The 16,664-nt window shown below is 36.5% G+C and overlaps 2 protein-coding genes across 9 annotated transcripts in view; both read left to right on the forward strand.

Moving 5' to 3' along the window:
* The first annotated feature begins 387 nt into the window (after window positions 1-387).
* Window positions 388-15,048, forward strand: LOC123879250 (probable inactive tRNA-specific adenosine deaminase-like protein 3). 7 transcript variants are annotated; one of them, XM_045926883.1, is made up of 3 exons: window positions 466-697; window positions 7,870-8,095; window positions 14,515-15,048. In XM_045926883.1, the coding sequence occupies exon 3, from the start codon at window positions 14,601-14,603 to the stop codon at window positions 14,808-14,810; it is 210 nt and encodes a 69-aa protein (XP_045782839.1). In that variant the 5' UTR covers window positions 466-697; window positions 7,870-8,095; window positions 14,515-14,600; the 3' UTR covers window positions 14,811-15,048. The 7 variants fall into 7 exon arrangements, with proteins under 7 accessions (XP_045782838.1, XP_045782839.1, XP_045782840.1 ...); XM_045926884.1 differs by lacking the exon at window positions 466-697 and adding an exon at window positions 5,737-5,755; XM_045926882.1 differs by lacking the exons at window positions 7,870-8,095; window positions 14,515-15,048 and adding an exon at window positions 1,800-3,414 and having other exon boundaries at window positions 388-697.
* Window positions 14,902-16,664, forward strand: part of LOC123879239 (transcription factor CP2-like protein 1) — a 53,466-nt gene continuing 51,703 nt past the window's right edge. For both annotated transcript variants that reach the window (XM_045926861.1, XM_045926862.1), the window contains exon 1: window positions 14,902-15,133. In XM_045926861.1, the coding sequence (XP_045782817.1) occupies window positions 14,902-15,133 (232 nt within the window). The remainder of the gene's footprint in view (window positions 15,134-16,664) is intronic.

Genomic DNA, 16,664 nt, shown 5'->3' on the forward strand with positions numbered 1-16,664 from the left:
TTATTCAGTACACTGCTAAATGACAATATTGTTGCTATAAAATATTTTGTGGAATTTTCATAATAATAATATAAATCGCTGAAATGTAATAAGTAATAAATAAAAATATATTTTAGCAATACTTACCTACTTGTTATTTCTTTACATTTATCACGCCTCACTAAGTTTTAAGTGACATGCAGCATTAAAATATTTGAGTAGTATTATATTTTTATCTTAATCTTCCATCTTTTTGATTTTGGGGAGTTTAAATTTTTCTACATAAAAAAGTTACCGCTTAAAAAATTAACCACCAAAATAAAAAAATATACGATGCATATATTGCATGGAATGGAACGTTTTAAACGTAAACAGATTGGCCTGTTTTCTATTGCATTTTTAACTGACTGTTTTGTCATCTAATTGGTCGAATGGTTATAGATTTGGAAGTTCAGCCAATCATAAGGCCGCATTTAGCATGTCAGAAACGTCAGAGATAAAACCGCGTTTTGTAATCGAAAACGCACTTATTTTAATGGTTCCTTGATTTTACTGATTTACATGTGTGGCAAATAATTTTTAAATCGCAATTTATGGAAATTATTACTCCGTTTGGTGCTTTATTAAAGCCTTAATTTTTACATTAAGCTGTGTGTATTGTAAAGGAACTACGCCAGGATACAATTTGCAAGCAGTATCATATACTCGGAATTAAAAGGTAATATTTTTGTTTGATGGAATTTTATCCATTTTTTATGGTTGTTTACGTCCAATTTATCATTGAGACGAATCGGCAATGCGTTTTCGCACACCCCGATGTGGCTTATGGCTGTAAGTACTTGATTATTCTTATTGGAAAATTTTAATCTTGACTGAACAAATTGATGCATAATAATATGTAATTATTATGGAATCAACAACGTAATATTATCACACTGTTTAAATTGAGCACTTCTTATCATTTACTGTTTCAAACTTGAGTCCACGCTAGATTATTTATGTGAATTACAACATTATTTTTTATTGTGATGCCTACATTTTTATAATTTACTTTATATTACATAATTCTTTTCGCTTATATAGCGCTAATACACATAAATGAAGTAAATAAATACACAAATTTGTCTCAGTTGTTATGTGAAACAATTATTTAACTTACTTTGTATCTTCAAATATCTAAAAACTGTAGCTAGTTTTTTAAGCTTTTAAAGTATCAAAATAATATTTACTAAGGATCAAGAAATTGCTGTGATAGGAGCAATGCTACTTTTCTATAATATTCCAAACTCCAAAGTATGTAGAGACTTGAGTTTCCGTTGGACGTTTTCTTGTTTTTGACTGGTCTAAAATACTGTCTCGTATGAAAATGTCTTGAGCCTTGGTAATCTAAAATCTAGCACCTTTATAAAATGTTAAGCATCTGTCTAAATAAACTAACAGTAAGAAATTGTTGTAAAAAGAATTAAACCAAAAATCTAGTCAAGTGCGAGTCAGGCTCGCCTAAGACAGGTTCTGTACAATCATACAAAAAAAACTATTTCAGATTTTTCCTTTTAGCAGTGCTAGGTATAAGACTTACCTACCTGCCAAATTTCATGATTCTAGGTCAATGGAAAGCACCCTATAGGTTTCTTGATAGATACAACAGACACACAGACAACAAAATGATCCTATAAGAGTTTATTTTTAACCCTAAAAATGAAGTTAAACATTTATTTGTATTGTGTGAAAAATGTTGTCAAAGTGTCATCTTATTATATCAACAAAAAAGTGCAATTCACAGTGTGTTATGAAAAAGTGCTATTGTTCTTTTATTTCAGTGAGAAATGAAGATCATGAGGAAGTGTCATATCACGAAAAACAAGAAATAGCCTCACGGAAAACACTAACAGGAAAAAGCTTTGTCATGAAATGTTGAAAGTGCAAAAGTAAAATATTTAGGTATCATCCGTGATCAAGAGCTGTGAATCAAAAGTGTATTGCTGGCAAAGCACTACCAATGCTGCAGAGGCTACGTTAAGTAGTAACTAATAAGGATATGGTTTCCAACCCAACTGCCATACCCCTTCCAAGTTAGCCTGCTTTCATCAGGCACCAGACACCAGGTCAACGGATAAAAAATTACCCAGTGTTTCGTGACATTTACTGTTGAAGAAATGTCTTCAGAAATAGAACCTCCCGAAAAAAAGCCAAAACTAACTGACAATATCAATAATATTTACATGGAAACTATTGACAAGTGTATAGAACAAATAAACAGCTCTGAGAAAAACCTACAACCAATCATAAGCGATGATTTGTCTCAGCCATTGCCATTAATCAAAGTGTTTGCTGGACATATAAGAGACATGAAGAATATATCACGAATAATTCTGATACTTAACGAAAAGATACCTTTGAAAGAACTGACCCATCTGAAAAGAGTATGTCGGAGAGACATAATACTATGTCCAACAACATTTGTACAAAACACATCTTCCATACAAGAGTATATAGAAACTCATGTAACGGAATTAAAAGATATGTTTGAGTATTTCAAAGAAATAGATGTACCGATGGTGCCTCCGAAAGTCACTAAACAATATAACGAACTCAGAAAAATATGGTCTTGTCATTTTCACCGTAACGACTATCATGAAAAACTTGTGAGTGATAATTTTTTTAGTTTACATGAATTGAAAGTACATAAAAAGTATATGGAAGTTGTTTTTGAAATAGCCAAATGGTATTCTGTACATAAAGGAGTTAATTTTGTCGTTAACAATGTATTTGAGAATGTTAACGTAACAGTCGTTGTTGATCCTAAACGTGTTAGAATTGTCACGATAGCCTATGACTATAGAGAGGAACATCCTATGCAACATTCTGCTATGGTAGCCATTGATAATGTGGCTAAAACCCAAAATGGAGGTGTATGGACTACAGAATGTGATGACCACTTACTACCTGGTATTGAAAAGGAATTAATATATCATTTGAAATATAAATTCTCTCAATTTATAATTGGGTTAAATAGAACTAATTCACATAGAGCAAAAGGTGGCCCTAAAACAGATTCAGTAGGAGAAAAAGGTGGTCCCAAATCCGATTTATGTGAAGTAAAGAGTGGCCCGCAAACTCTTTTGAAAAAGGAAAATGGAGAAAAAGATGGTCCATATTTATGCACTGGTTATGATATCTATATGTTAAAGGAGCCTTGTATGATGTGTGCGATGGCTTTAGTCCACGCACGAGCGAAGCGCGTGTTCTTTTGCTTCAAAAATAGTGTGTGTGGGGCTTTATGCTCTGTCGCAAAACTGCAAACAGTCCCATCTCTCAATCATCACTTTGAAGTGTTCAGTGGGTTTTTATAGCTGATGTCTAAAGTACTGACTTAATTTTTTTATTCACTATATTATACACAAAATGCAATAAATAAAAATAAGAAATACTTAATAGTGTTTTTTTTAGTGTAGTTTCCTTTGAGTAAAACATCAGTATGCGTCAAACGTCTTAAAATAATAAAGAGACTTACTGAAGATGAGTAAAAGATGGCCCCCTAAAAAATAAAATGTCGCGTTACAGCCACCTTATTTTTTTAGGGTACAAAACTCGAAAGGAACCCTTGTAGAATCATTTTGCTATCTGCCTGTCTGTCATGTCTGTTGATTCGGGGTAATCTATAGGGTATTTCGTATCAAAGCCTATAGGGTACCTCGTGTTGACCTAGAATCCTAGAAGAAGTGACCTATCGTTTACCTATAAAGGTATACTAGAGGATGCCTATCGACTTTGTCCACGTGGATTTAGGTTTTTAAAGATCCCGTGGGAACTGTTTGATTTTCCGGGATAAAATGCCTGTCAATTACAGGAACGCAAGCTACCTCGCGTCGCGCGTCGGTACCAAATTTCATACAGATCGATTAAACGGACGGGTTTTTAGGAATCCCGTGGCAACTTTTTAATTTTCCGGGATAAAAAGTAGCCTATATCCGTCCCTGGGATATAAGCTAACCCTGTACCAAATTTCGTCAGAATCGGTTAAACTGTTAGGCCGTGAAAAGGTAGCAGACAGACAGGCAGACATCACTTTCGCATTCATAATATTAGTATGGAAAAGGATAAGCTGACTGAGTGATCTATCAACGCATAGCTCAAACTACTGAACGGGACGAGCTGAAATTTAGCATTCGCTAAGAAAGGATTTTTGAAGTCAACCCCTAATTTAAACAGGGGTTTGAAATTTGTGTAGTCCATGCGGATAAAGTCGCGAGCATAGCTAGTCTTGTGCTTTAGTGGACAGTCACCCTTATTGTGAGGGCGTACCTACCTACTGGCTTCAATGATTTAATTAACCATTCAATATCTAAATAGCATGAATGATTTAACCTTGAATACACCTACGTGAGCCTTGTATTGTGTAGTTATGCACTTGCAAGTTCAATATCAATGCATGCATTACCTACGTAGCACTTACCAATACTCAGTAAGTATTTATATTTTTAGGGTTCCGTACCTCAAAATGAAAAACGGAACCTTTTTAGGCTAATAGGATCACTTTGTTGTGTGTCTGTCCGTCTGTCCATCTGTCGTGTCTGTCAAGAAAACCCATAGGGTAGGCTTCCTGTTGACCGAGAAACATGAAATTTGGCAGGTAGGTAGGTCTTATAGCACAAGTAAAGGAAAAATCTGAAAACCGTGAAATTGTGGTTACATCACAAATAAAAATATTAAATAGTGTTTAAATTTTCAAAGTAAGATAACTATGCCAAGTGGGGTATCATGTGAATGGGTTTTACATGTACATTCTAAAACAGATTTTTATTTATTTTTATGCATAATAGTTTTTGATTTATCGTGCAAAATATCGGAAATAATACCCGAGTACGAAACCCTCGGTGCGCGAGTCTAACTCGCACTTGGCCAGTTTAAAAAAAAATAACCAGCAAAAATTGCGGAACCGGCAGGATTTAATCCTCTTCGTCTACCGGGCTATCGCGCCCGGGGCGCTTTTGGCCACTAGGCCACGTTTCACTTATGGTGTGGCCACATTGGCGAACATTCGGCAAACATTAAACAACTGTCAGGGAGCGTTTTTTTATTTAGATACAAGTTAACCCTTGACTGCAATCTCACCTGGTGGTAAGTAATAATGTAGTCTAAGATGGAAGCGGGCTAACTTGGAAGTGGTACAGTAGTTATTAAATCCATACCTACCCCTTTGGTTTCAACACGGTATCGTACTGGAACGCTAAATCGCTTGGTGGCACGGCTTTGCCGGTAGAGTGGTAACTAGCCACGGCCGATGCCTCCTACCAGACGAAACACACACATATTTAACACCGAAAAGGCTATCATGGTACTTTAAGAGTAGGCGCATAGACCAATAAATGAAATTGGCCCAAAACCCGTAACAACTACTTCAACGGTCATTGTATGCAATTCAGCAATTGACTCCTCCCCCTCATTGTGCTTGTATCCAGCATCCCAGATACCGTTCAGATTTGACCGAGCATAGTTGCCTTTGTCTCATAATTGAAATTAAAAAGTTATCCGAAAAAAAAGACGTCTCAAATAAAAAAAAATTACTTAGTTAAACTTTGAAGAAAGAACGTTTTCAAATGTATGTTGGCTGATGGAGCAAAATTTTTAAAAAGTTCGAAAGAAAAGATTTCAAAAATGATTGTTTATCATTTTTAAAAAGTTTGATTTTAAAAGCATTAAAAAGTTAAATTTGAAAAAGGAATCCTTTCAAAATGGTTGTCGACTCGTATTTTCGCGGTTACGACACTTTTTGGTGAGTATTTTTAACCCCCGACCCAAAAGAGGGTTGTTATAAGTTTGACGTGTGTATCTGTGTATCTGTCTGTGGCATCGTAGCTCCTAAACTAATGAACCGATTTTAATTTAGATTTTTTTTGTTTGAAAGGTGGCTTGATCGAAAGTGTTCTTAGCTATAATCCAAGAAAAGTTTGAAAGTTATCAGCTCTTTTCTAGTTACTGTAACCTTCACTTGTCGGGGGTCTTATAAATTTTTAATTTATACTTGTTTTAAATTTCATTTATTTCAACTGCTTATTTTTTTAAAGCAATATGCTTTGAAAAAATATTTATTTGTTTTATACCAAAAACTGGTGTCAAAACTAAAGAGGACTCAAAAAAAATATATTTTATTTTGAAGTAATTACTTGCAACTTAATTAGTTGGAAACTACTTAAATATGGAAAAACAAAACCCAAAAAAAATAATAGGAGAAATAAATTTCCAAAAATTGTACGTAGATTACATTATTCGTATGTTACAATTACGCCTAGAAATAAACACAGCAAAATTATTTAGCACTTTTTGTGCTAAAAAGGTAGTAAAATTGGGCTTATTCCGTTCATCCACCCTAAAACACCCTATGGGTGTATATTCGGAATATTATATCCGTCTATTCATCCCAGACATTGAATTTGCACATAATTTTTTAGTTTAGGGTGCATAGACAACACACTTTTTTGAGTATACACCATAGAGTGGTTATTTTAAGGGTGGATATACAGAATAAGCCTAAAAATAGGCACGGAAAAAAAGGATAGGTAGGTACCATAAATTGGTAGAAAAATAAAAAAAATTGGTAGGAAAATCGTTTATTTTTTCTTACAACTACAATCATTCTGGAAACCAAAACCGCACTGGTCTCGCAAACACCAGTTCGAACCTATACTAATAAATCCCACTTTAAAACTACTGCAACTTGACAACTCTACATGATCTCTACATACAATTTTGAACGTTATCATATTTTTAAATAAAGTCCAATTTTGCTTGACAATGATGCAGATCATACTTGATACTATTATAAACTCTTAATTCAATGACACAGAGTCCATTTTTGCTTGACAGTACATATACTATTTCTAATAACTTGAAAACTTTATACCCTTTCTTACAAGGTCTTAAGGTTGTCTTTTGCATGGCAAAGGCATAAATTGGTTTGTTTTGCTGGTAATTGTGAAATGAGCATCTTCCTTCACGTGCCATTAGATTTTCATATGAGATTCCACGACTTACGTGAAACTTGAGACCTCTCATGGGAAATTGTCATTTTTAAATTAGGTTCCTAAATTGAGGTCATTTTTGACCCCGTAATGTACACAAGGGGTGGATCAGAGTAGAATGCTGCTTCGTTTAGGGTTCCGTAGGTACCCGAAGATTGTCAACGGGATTCTATTACTAAGACCGTCCGTCTGTCTGTCAGCTGGTTGTATCTCGTGAACCAGAATAGGTAGAGCGTCGAAATTTTCACAGAATGTATGTTACTATTGCCGCTATAACAACAAATAATAAAAATTTCAAAATGCCTGCCATGAAAATTTAAAAAAAATAAACGTTGTTTCTTGTAAGATAGTACGGAACTCTTCGTGTGCGAGTTTGACTCGCACTTGGCCCATTCTTTCATTTGAACTTAAGAAATACGCAAATCGGTTCAGAAATCTCGGAGATTTCGGTGTACATAGGTAGAAAAACACAACTCCCTTTTTGAAAGTCGGTTAAAAAAGTAGCCTATGTTACGCCCTGGTCAATTCTCTACTTGTCTGTGAAAACCCCGTCAAAATCGGTTCAGCCGTTCCAAAGATTAGCCTTTTCAAACAGACACAGACAGACAGACAAAAATTTTAAAAACGTGTGATTCAGTGTTGGTATCGTTCAAATAACCATATGAGCTTAATATGAGGTAGTTATTTCGAAATTACAGACAGACACTCCAATTTTATTTATTAGTATAGATTTAATATAAAGTTAAATAATGAAAAAAATTACGGAGGGGAGTTACTAGAAGGTTACTACACTGGTTGCTAGAAAGTTACTGCACAGGTTACTAGAAGGTTACTGTTTTTTTTTTAAACGAATCCATTTCTTTTCCAGAAAGGGTCCCAATTCATGTGCCATCACCACATCTATCCAGAGTGAGACAGCGCTAGCGAGAACTGGTGCAGCAGACAGAGACGAAAATATTTTGTCGTCTCCGCCCCCAGCATTGATGGAAAGAAACTGCGCCGCCATTTTGAAGTTGCAAATGAAGATTATTGAAAACTTGATGGTTGTTGACTGACTATCGGAAAATTCGTTTGGTGGTGTTACACCATTAATGGTTAGAGTTATTTTTACCACTTTGTCTCTTCATCATCATCATGATCATCCCATTGCTGGGTCACTACTGAGCACGGGTCTCTTCTCAGAGTAAGAAGGGTTAGGCCATAGTCTGGCACGCTGGCCCAATGCGGATTGGCAGACTTCACACACCTTTGACAACATGGAGAACTCTCAGGCATGCAGGTTTACTCACGATGTTTTCCTTCACCGTTAAAGCAAGTGATATTTAATTGCTTAGAACCAATGAAAAGTCATTGCTTAGAACGCACATAACTGAAAAGTTAGTGGTGCGTGCCCGGGATCGAACCCCCGACTTCCGATTAGGAGCCGGACGTTCTAACCACTAGGCTATCACAGCTTCTAGTCTTAACTATACACTATCCACGGAAAGAATTTAGTACCGATAACGCTCTCTCTGTTACGTAATTCCATCAATGATTGAGACTAAAAACTTAGTCGTTAACAATTTTGACTCAGTAACCAAAACCAAAAAACATTCGAAATTCAATTTGAAACATAGTTTCGTTTGTGATTGGTTGGTGACTCAAAATGGTTAACGCCCACTGAGATTTTTGTCTCTATCATTTGTATGGGATTACGTAACAGAGAGCGCTATAGGTACTAAATTCTTTCCGTGGATAGGCTATCACAGCTATTTAATTCAAACCCTATCAATTCTCAATACAATGTACCACAATGGAGTACCAATTCAAAGATGCACACTATAACAATTAAAGACAATCGACTCTAATAAGACGCGTGGAGTATTTTTAATTGATATTTATTGTCACAATTAAACTTTTCGTTTGCGACGATTCTGTGAAGCGAATTTTATTGGCGCGGGGGACAGCTTTATCATACAATGTAGAGTTGAACAGTTTCACAGGTAGCATGTGAAAAATGATATGAAAAATCATGTGAAAAGCCTTTTCATACTCTAGCCATACATGATCAAGTTTACCGGTCAAGTTTGCAGCGGACTTGAAGCGGCATCCAGTAGAATTTTATAATTTCTAAATCTCTGGTCTTTTTTGGAGGGAGGCTACGGCCGCGGCTAGTTATCATCGCACCGGTAAAGCTGTGCCGCCAAGCGATTTAGCATTCCGGTACGATGCTGTGTAGAAACCAAAGGGGTATGGGTTTAGTAAAAACTGCCATCCCCTTCCAGGTTAGCTCGCTTTCATCTTTGCATCATCAGTTCATCACTTACCACCAGGTGAGATTGCAGTCAAGAGCTAACTTGCTACTAAGATGCTTAAGAGCGCGTGAACGAGTACACTCGCATCGCTGCTGTGTTAGAAAGGGAAAACATCTAGTTAAAATGTATGTATTAATCTATCGTTTTTTAGTTCACGGAGAGCGAATTTTCGTTTTACAATCATAAGTGCGATAATTCACTTTCCGTGAAAAACCATCTGTGAAATATCAGCGCCATTGATCTTGATTATAGAGTACCCGGTAGATAGTATTGCACATCGAACTTCTTTACTTAGTATCTGCTATCCTTTGTATCAAACTTATTGTAAGTGTGAAAATTAAAAATCACTGTTCCTGAACAAATTGCCTGTGGAATCACTGTGAAGAAAATAATGACTTCACCAAATGATAATTATTTAAAAGTAGCAGTATTGCCCATCTCTAACGAAATGCCATTAAGGAGCGAGCAAAAAATGTGAACTCGAAATCCAAAAAGCTAATTGATCTGTGACCTGGGAATGGAATATTCCTGGTATTTAAATGTCTTTAACAGAAGTTTTTTTTTATTATACCCTGGATTAATTAGGCTACTTTTTAACCCCCGACTTAAAAAGATGGGTGTTATAAGTTTGACGTGTGTATCTGTGTATCTGTTTGTGGCATCGTAGCTCCTAAACAAATGAACCGATTTTAATTCAGTTTTTTTTTTTGTTCGAAAGGTGGCTTTGATCGAGAGTGTTCTTAGCTATAATCCAAGAAAATCAGTTCAGCCGTTTGAAAGTTATCAGCTCTTTTCCAGTTACTGTAACCTTCACTTGTCGGAGGTGTTATTTTTTAATTTACACTTGTTATCCCGAAAAATCAGAGTTCCCACGGAATTTTGAAAACCTAAATCCACGCAGTCGAAGTCACGGGCATCAACTAGTCTTTACGTAGTATAAAATAAAGTCATTTCCCGCTGTCTGTATGTACGCTTAGATCTTTTAAAATGCGCAACGGATTTTAATGCAGTTTTCACCAATAGATAGAGTGATTCAAGAGGAAGGCTTATCAATCTGACTGAGGGCTTTCATCGAAAATAAACTACTATTATGAGAGAAAAATAGGATAAACTCAAAAACTACTCAATTCATTTTAGAAATTCTTTTACCTACATTATTAGCAATTTTGTATGAAAATTAATTAATTATTGTAGATTTTTAACCGCTGACCCAAAAAGAGGGGTGTTATAAGTTTGACATGTGTATCTGTGTATCTGTCTGTGGCATCGTCTAACCTATGAACCGATTTTAATTTAGTTATTTTTGTTTAAAAAGTGGCTTTGATCGAGAGTGTTCTTAGGTCTCCATGAAAATCGGTTCAGCCGTTTGAAAGTTATCAACTACTTTTCCTACTTTTCTAGTTACTGTAACCTTCACTTGTCGGGGGTGTTATAAATGTTATTTACACTTGTAATATTTTGATTCAATGGTCGAGTTGTGATATGGCCGTAGTATGTAAAAGTTTTCAACATGTGATGACAGATGGCGCTGCTAAAATTTTATGTCGCGCTGTATGTCAAGGGCTCTTCAGCATATGAAGCAAAGATGTTAGGATTTTCCTTCACCGCTACAAACCGTAGTAGAGAATTGAAATTTTCACAATTTTTTGGTAGATCACATTCTCTGGTCGAGGATGTCGGTCTTATATGTTACTAGCTTATGCCCGCGACTTCGTTCGCGTGGATGTAGGTTTTTAAAAATTCCCGTGGGAACTCTTTGATTTTCCGAAATAAAAAGTAGCCTATGTGCTAATCCAGGGTATCGTCTATCTCCATTCTAAATTTCAGCCCAATCCGTCCCGTAGTTTTTGCGTGAAGGAGTAACAAACTTACACACACACATACAAACTTTCTCCCTTTTAATATTAGTGTGATGATAATAAAATATTCATTAGTAGATGACGCTTGTAACTTCGTCCGTGTGTATTTGGTTTTTTACCCGATTGCGGCAAAGCCAAAAGGAAGGATTATGATTTTAGCAATCTATGTGTGTATGTTTATATCCAGATTCTATGTCTTCCACCGTAGCGCCTTAACTTCTAGGCCGATTTTGATGAATGAGGTGTCAATTGATTCGTCGATTTTATACGAAAAAAATTGGCCTAACGGATGTGACATCAAAAAAGTGGGTGGTCTCCAAAAATTTTTTTTGTTATCGAGTGGGATGTAGAGTCCTTAAAATGTAAATATACTACAATATTAAAATATACCAAGCGACAAAAAAAACAGTTTTGCTATAATATTTCAGCGTTTATTAAGACGATCGCAGTCGGGTTTTAGTTTTTAAACCCCGATCCAAAAAGAGAGATTTTATTATAAGTTTGACGTGTGTATCTGTGTATCTGTCTGTGGCATCGTAGCTCCTAAACTAATGAACTGATTTTAATTTAGTTATTTTTGTTTGAAAGGTGGCTTAATCGAGAGTGTTCTTAGCTATAATCCAAGAAAATTGGTTCAGCCGTTTGAAAGTTATCAGCTCTTTTTTAACCCCCGACCCAAAAAGAGGGGTGTTATAAATTTGACGTGTGTATTTGTGTATGTGGCATCGTAGCTCCTAAACTAATGAACCGATTTTAATTTAGTTATTTTTGTTTGAAAGGTGGCTTGATCGAGAGTGTTCTTAGCTATAATCTAAGAAAATCGGTTCAGCCGTTTGAAAGTTATCAGCTCTTTTCTAGTTACTGTAACCTTTACTTGTCGGGGGTGATATAAATTTTTAAATTACACTTGTCTAGTTACTGTCCTTCACTTGTCGAGGGTGTTATAAATTTTTAATTTACACTTGTCAACTTTATCTTGTTATACATTGTAGAGATTGTGCAGCATTCTAACAACTCTCAAAGATGTTCCCACAAAAAATAATGATACAGAACCTTGTACCGTAAGTATAACAACAGCTTCTTGACCCAGCAATTGCGTGACCCTGTCAGTCCAATTCCACTCGTCCAGGCCCGCCATTGGTCAGGGAATTAACAACAATATTCCCTATTTATTCAGTTGACCGTCTTGCTCACCAATTTAGCAATAGAAGGCTGCTATACAGCACACTGCAATCGCGAACTTAATGTACGGAACCTCCATTCTAGCTAAATTCTATCCGATTCGCCAAAATGGTTGATTAAAGATGTATTTATGTGATATCGACGGGTGGATCATGGCAATTCTGAAGTGGATTTTCGCCAAAATGGCTTAACGTTTTTTGGAACTTTTTCGATTATTGGACTTTGTGAAGTGATTTGATTTTTGTTTTGGACTAAAGACTATTTGTGCGTTGTGGATTGAAAAGGAATTTGGTAGGTAGGTACCTAAATTGTAATACGTATTCTTTTTTCTTATTTTGAAATAATTAAGTCTTGAGAAAAATGGTTGATTAAAGATGTATTTATGTGATATCGACGGGTGGATCATGGCAATTCTGAAGTGGATTTTCGCCAAAATGGCTTAACGTTTTATGGATTTTTTCGATTATTGAACTTTGTGAAGTGATTTGATTTTTATTTTGGACTAAGACTTTTGCAAGAGGTGAGGTGGTTTATTTATTACAATAAAACATAGTGTATTATTGTGTTTTGTGGATTGAAAAGGAGTTTGGTAAATTGCTGTCAATTTTTTTTCTGATTTCGGAATAGGTAAGTCTTGAGCCGGGCTCTTCTCAGACTTGGGCGGGTTTGGAACCCTCGTAGCTTTAGTTTTAAGTTACGTAATTAATTATCATCACTATATCGTACAAATTTAACAATTTCGACTATCAAAAGGAGTACAATTGTACCTACTTTGAATAAATGATTTTGACTTTGATTTGGTTTATTCGCTAAAATGGTTGATTAAAGATGCATTTATGTGATATCGGCGGGTGGATCATAGCAATTCTGAAGTACCTAGATTTTCGCCAAAATGGCTTAACGTTTTCTGGATTTTTTCGATTATTGGACTTTGTGAAGTCATTTCATTTTCGTTTTGGACTAAGACTATTTTGCAAGAGGTGAGGTGGTTTATTTATTAAAATAAAACATAGTGTATTATTGTGTTTTGTGGATAGAAAAGGAGTTTGGTAAATTGTTGTCGATTATATTGTTTACTAGATGATGCTCGCGACTTCGTCCGCGTGGATGTAGGGTTTTCAAACGTGGGCACTCTTTGATTTTCCGGGATAAAAAGTCTATGTGTTAATCCAGAATATTATCTATCTCCATTGCAAACAGCCAAATCCGTCCAGTAATTTTTCACGAAAGAGTAGGTAACAAACATAAACACACACATACAAAATTTCGCCTTTATAATATTAGTGTGATGTGGTGTGATTATGTTTATATACATTTTCGTTGAGTCAGCTATTAGGAATAAAATGTATATCAACCATAAACTGTGACCTACTTGCCTTTGATAAATAATCATGTGTCAAAGATTAATTATAGACTACTCGGATAATCGTAGATGTGACAAAAGGCATGAATTTAAGATTTCGTATGTAACAGAGCGGTGATAGCCTAGTGGTTAAGATTCGGCCTTCTATTCGGGAGGTCGGGGGTTCGATTCCGGGCACGCACTTTTAACCTTTCTGAGTTATATGCGACTAGAGGATGCCCGCGACTTCGTCCGCGTGGATCCCGTGGGAACTGTTTCATTTTCCGGGACAAAAAGTAGCCTATGTCCGTCCCCAGGATATAGGCTAACCCTGTACCCAATTTCGTCAGAATCGGTTACACTGTGAAAAGGTAGCAGACAGATAGACACACAGACAGACGGACAACCCGCCATCCACCATGGCCCCACCAACCTCGCGGTTATATGGGCCGAAACGCGGGAGGGCGCCCGTTCGGTACTTCTTTCCCGGGGCGCCTTCTTGACTCCCTACAAATTATTTTCTCTTTCATCTCCTTGTCCCTATCGGTCACTCTCCCCTTTCTGGGGCAGACGGCACAAACACAGTGGATTCCCGTCCGATCGTGGTGTCTCCTGTTTCCCACTTCCTCTATAGTACTCGCGAGTTCATCCTCCGTGCTGATGTCGCTGAAGACAGACGGATAGACAGACAGACAAATATTTCAGCGTTTACTAAGACGATCGTAGTCAGGTTTTAGTTTTAAACTTTTTTTCGAACTATGCGCCCTGGCCATTGCCATTTCAGCGGGTTGCGAAAGCGATACAACGAGCCTAAAAGCAACTTTCTTTTCTTGCAGGATCCGTAGTACCAGCCTCTGCCACAAAACCAGGGCACCACTACGACGCACCTCCACAGTTCAGCTCCGAACCCTCAATAGACCACATGGAGTACCACCTCAGCCAGCCAACGTATCTGATAGGCAACCGCTTCACCAAGAAATACCCTGGGTTATTCCCCCACATACAATACCACATCTGTCGTTCTAACACCAATATGCTATTAAAAATCGAGAACGAACTACTTCAAAGCCATAGACAAAGGGAGACAACGGGCATAAAGAAGTTATACAACTCATTCTTCGTTCTGTTCTAACTTGATATAGACTTTTTGATTCATTCATTAATTCATTCATCATTCAAGTGACTTTTAAAGTGTTGTGTTTTTGAGCCATGGCTCCTTTGTAATGGAATTTTTTGAAGGGAAAGACAATATTATGCATGATCCCTCATTAAAGAACAGAGAGGATTTCGCTTGGGAAACGTCTGTGAGGCTGACTTTGGTTGGGAGTGAAGATATTGGGATGTATTTGGAGGAACGGGAGGGGAGGAAACGGAAGTGGCAAGGCGAGGGGAAGATGATGCGGAGGGAAGAAGACGAGAGGGAACAGAGGAAAATGCCGCCGAAGAAAATTATGGGTGAGTTTTTTTAATTTTTTATTCAGATATAAGTTAGCCCTTGACTGCAATATCACCTGGTGGTAAGAGGGATATGACAGTTTTATTAAACCCATACCCCTTTGGTTTCTACATGCCATCGTACCGAAATGCTAAGTCGCTTGGGAGCACGGCTTTGTCGGTAGAGTGGTTACTAGCCACCAGAAATTTAGAAATTACTAGCTGTGCCCGCGACTTCGTTCGCGTGGAATAGCTCTCAGCGCGCTTTATATAGCCACGGACGCTCAGGCGCGAGGCGTGTAGTACGTACTCTGTACGTTAAAAATGTTCGCCGTGATTCTTTAAATTGACATAACTTTTTTATTTATGAACCGATTGACATGAAATAAAAACTAAATGTTAAGTGAAGCTTACTACAATATATTAGTGAAAACCGTATCTAAATCGAATAAGCCGTTTCTGATATTAGCGTGCACAAACACACAGACAAACAGACAAAAAAAAAATTAATTACAATTTCGGGTTCGGCATCGATATAATAACAACCCCTGCTACTTTTTTTTTGTATATTTCCATTGTACAGACACCACTTTTCTACAATTTTATTATATGTATATAGATGAAATTCCAAAGCCCTGCCGGGAATCGAACCCGGGACCTCCCACTAATAAGACCACAGCACTTACCACTGCACTAGGGAGGTCGGTCGGATCGTATGGAGTGCGCTACGCATAAACTTCTCTTGGAACCCCAACGTCTATCGGTTTTTTAACCGACTTCAAAAAAGGAGGAGGTTCTTAAATCGTCGGCATCTTTTTATTTTTATTTTTTATGTATGTTCCCCGATTACTCAAAGACGCCCGGACCGATTTGGATTTTTTTTTGTTTTTGTTTGAATGGGTATACTTTGCTGGTGGTCCCATATAAATTTAATGAAGATCTGATGAATATCATCGGAGATGGAGAACAGTACTTCTCAATGGATAAGAGCAAATTGCTCGCGATCAGTGTAATAGCTTAGTAAACAGTAGGGTTTTAACTGGGCATTTTTATGGGCCACTAAAAATTGTGAAATAAAACCTTGCCCATTGCCAACCCTGTATTAGTGTTGTTTATACAAATTGGGGTAAGTTAATAATTAATACCTATTTCGTCATTTATTTGATTGTTAATTGAAAATCGGTTTCTAAAAGCGTAGAATATTAATTGGAAACTAATTTCAAACATGTTAATTAAACTATAAACAGCTAACTGCCTCTTAACTGAGCTGTTGATACAAATGTTATATTAAACGTGAACATCGATTTGCCAAAGATTATGAGATTTCGTAGATGTGACTTATCGTTTTCCTCTCAAAAATATTTTGTTTTGTTTATTCTTGTTTTTGCAATGATCGCAGACGCTAAAATAATTCTGTTCTGTCTGTTTGTCTCGATTCTACCTCGGGTTTAAATTATAATTACGTAATCAACTATCATCATTACATTATTATCTTACAAATTCCAGTCGATACTTATTGATGGTAAGATAATAAAGAGCGAAAACAAAATAT

The sequence above is a fragment of the Maniola jurtina genome, chromosome 27 (assembly GCF_905333055.1).
Source record: "Maniola jurtina chromosome 27, ilManJurt1.1, whole genome shotgun sequence".
Classification (NCBI taxonomy): Eukaryota; Metazoa; Arthropoda; class Insecta; order Lepidoptera; family Nymphalidae; genus Maniola; species Maniola jurtina.

Bases quoted from the DNA above. Each gene is read 5' to 3' on its own strand.
- LOC123879250 (XM_045926882.1), top strand. From the start codon at position 2,136: ATGTCTTCAGAAATAGAACCTCCCGAAAAAAAGCCAAAACTAACTGAC.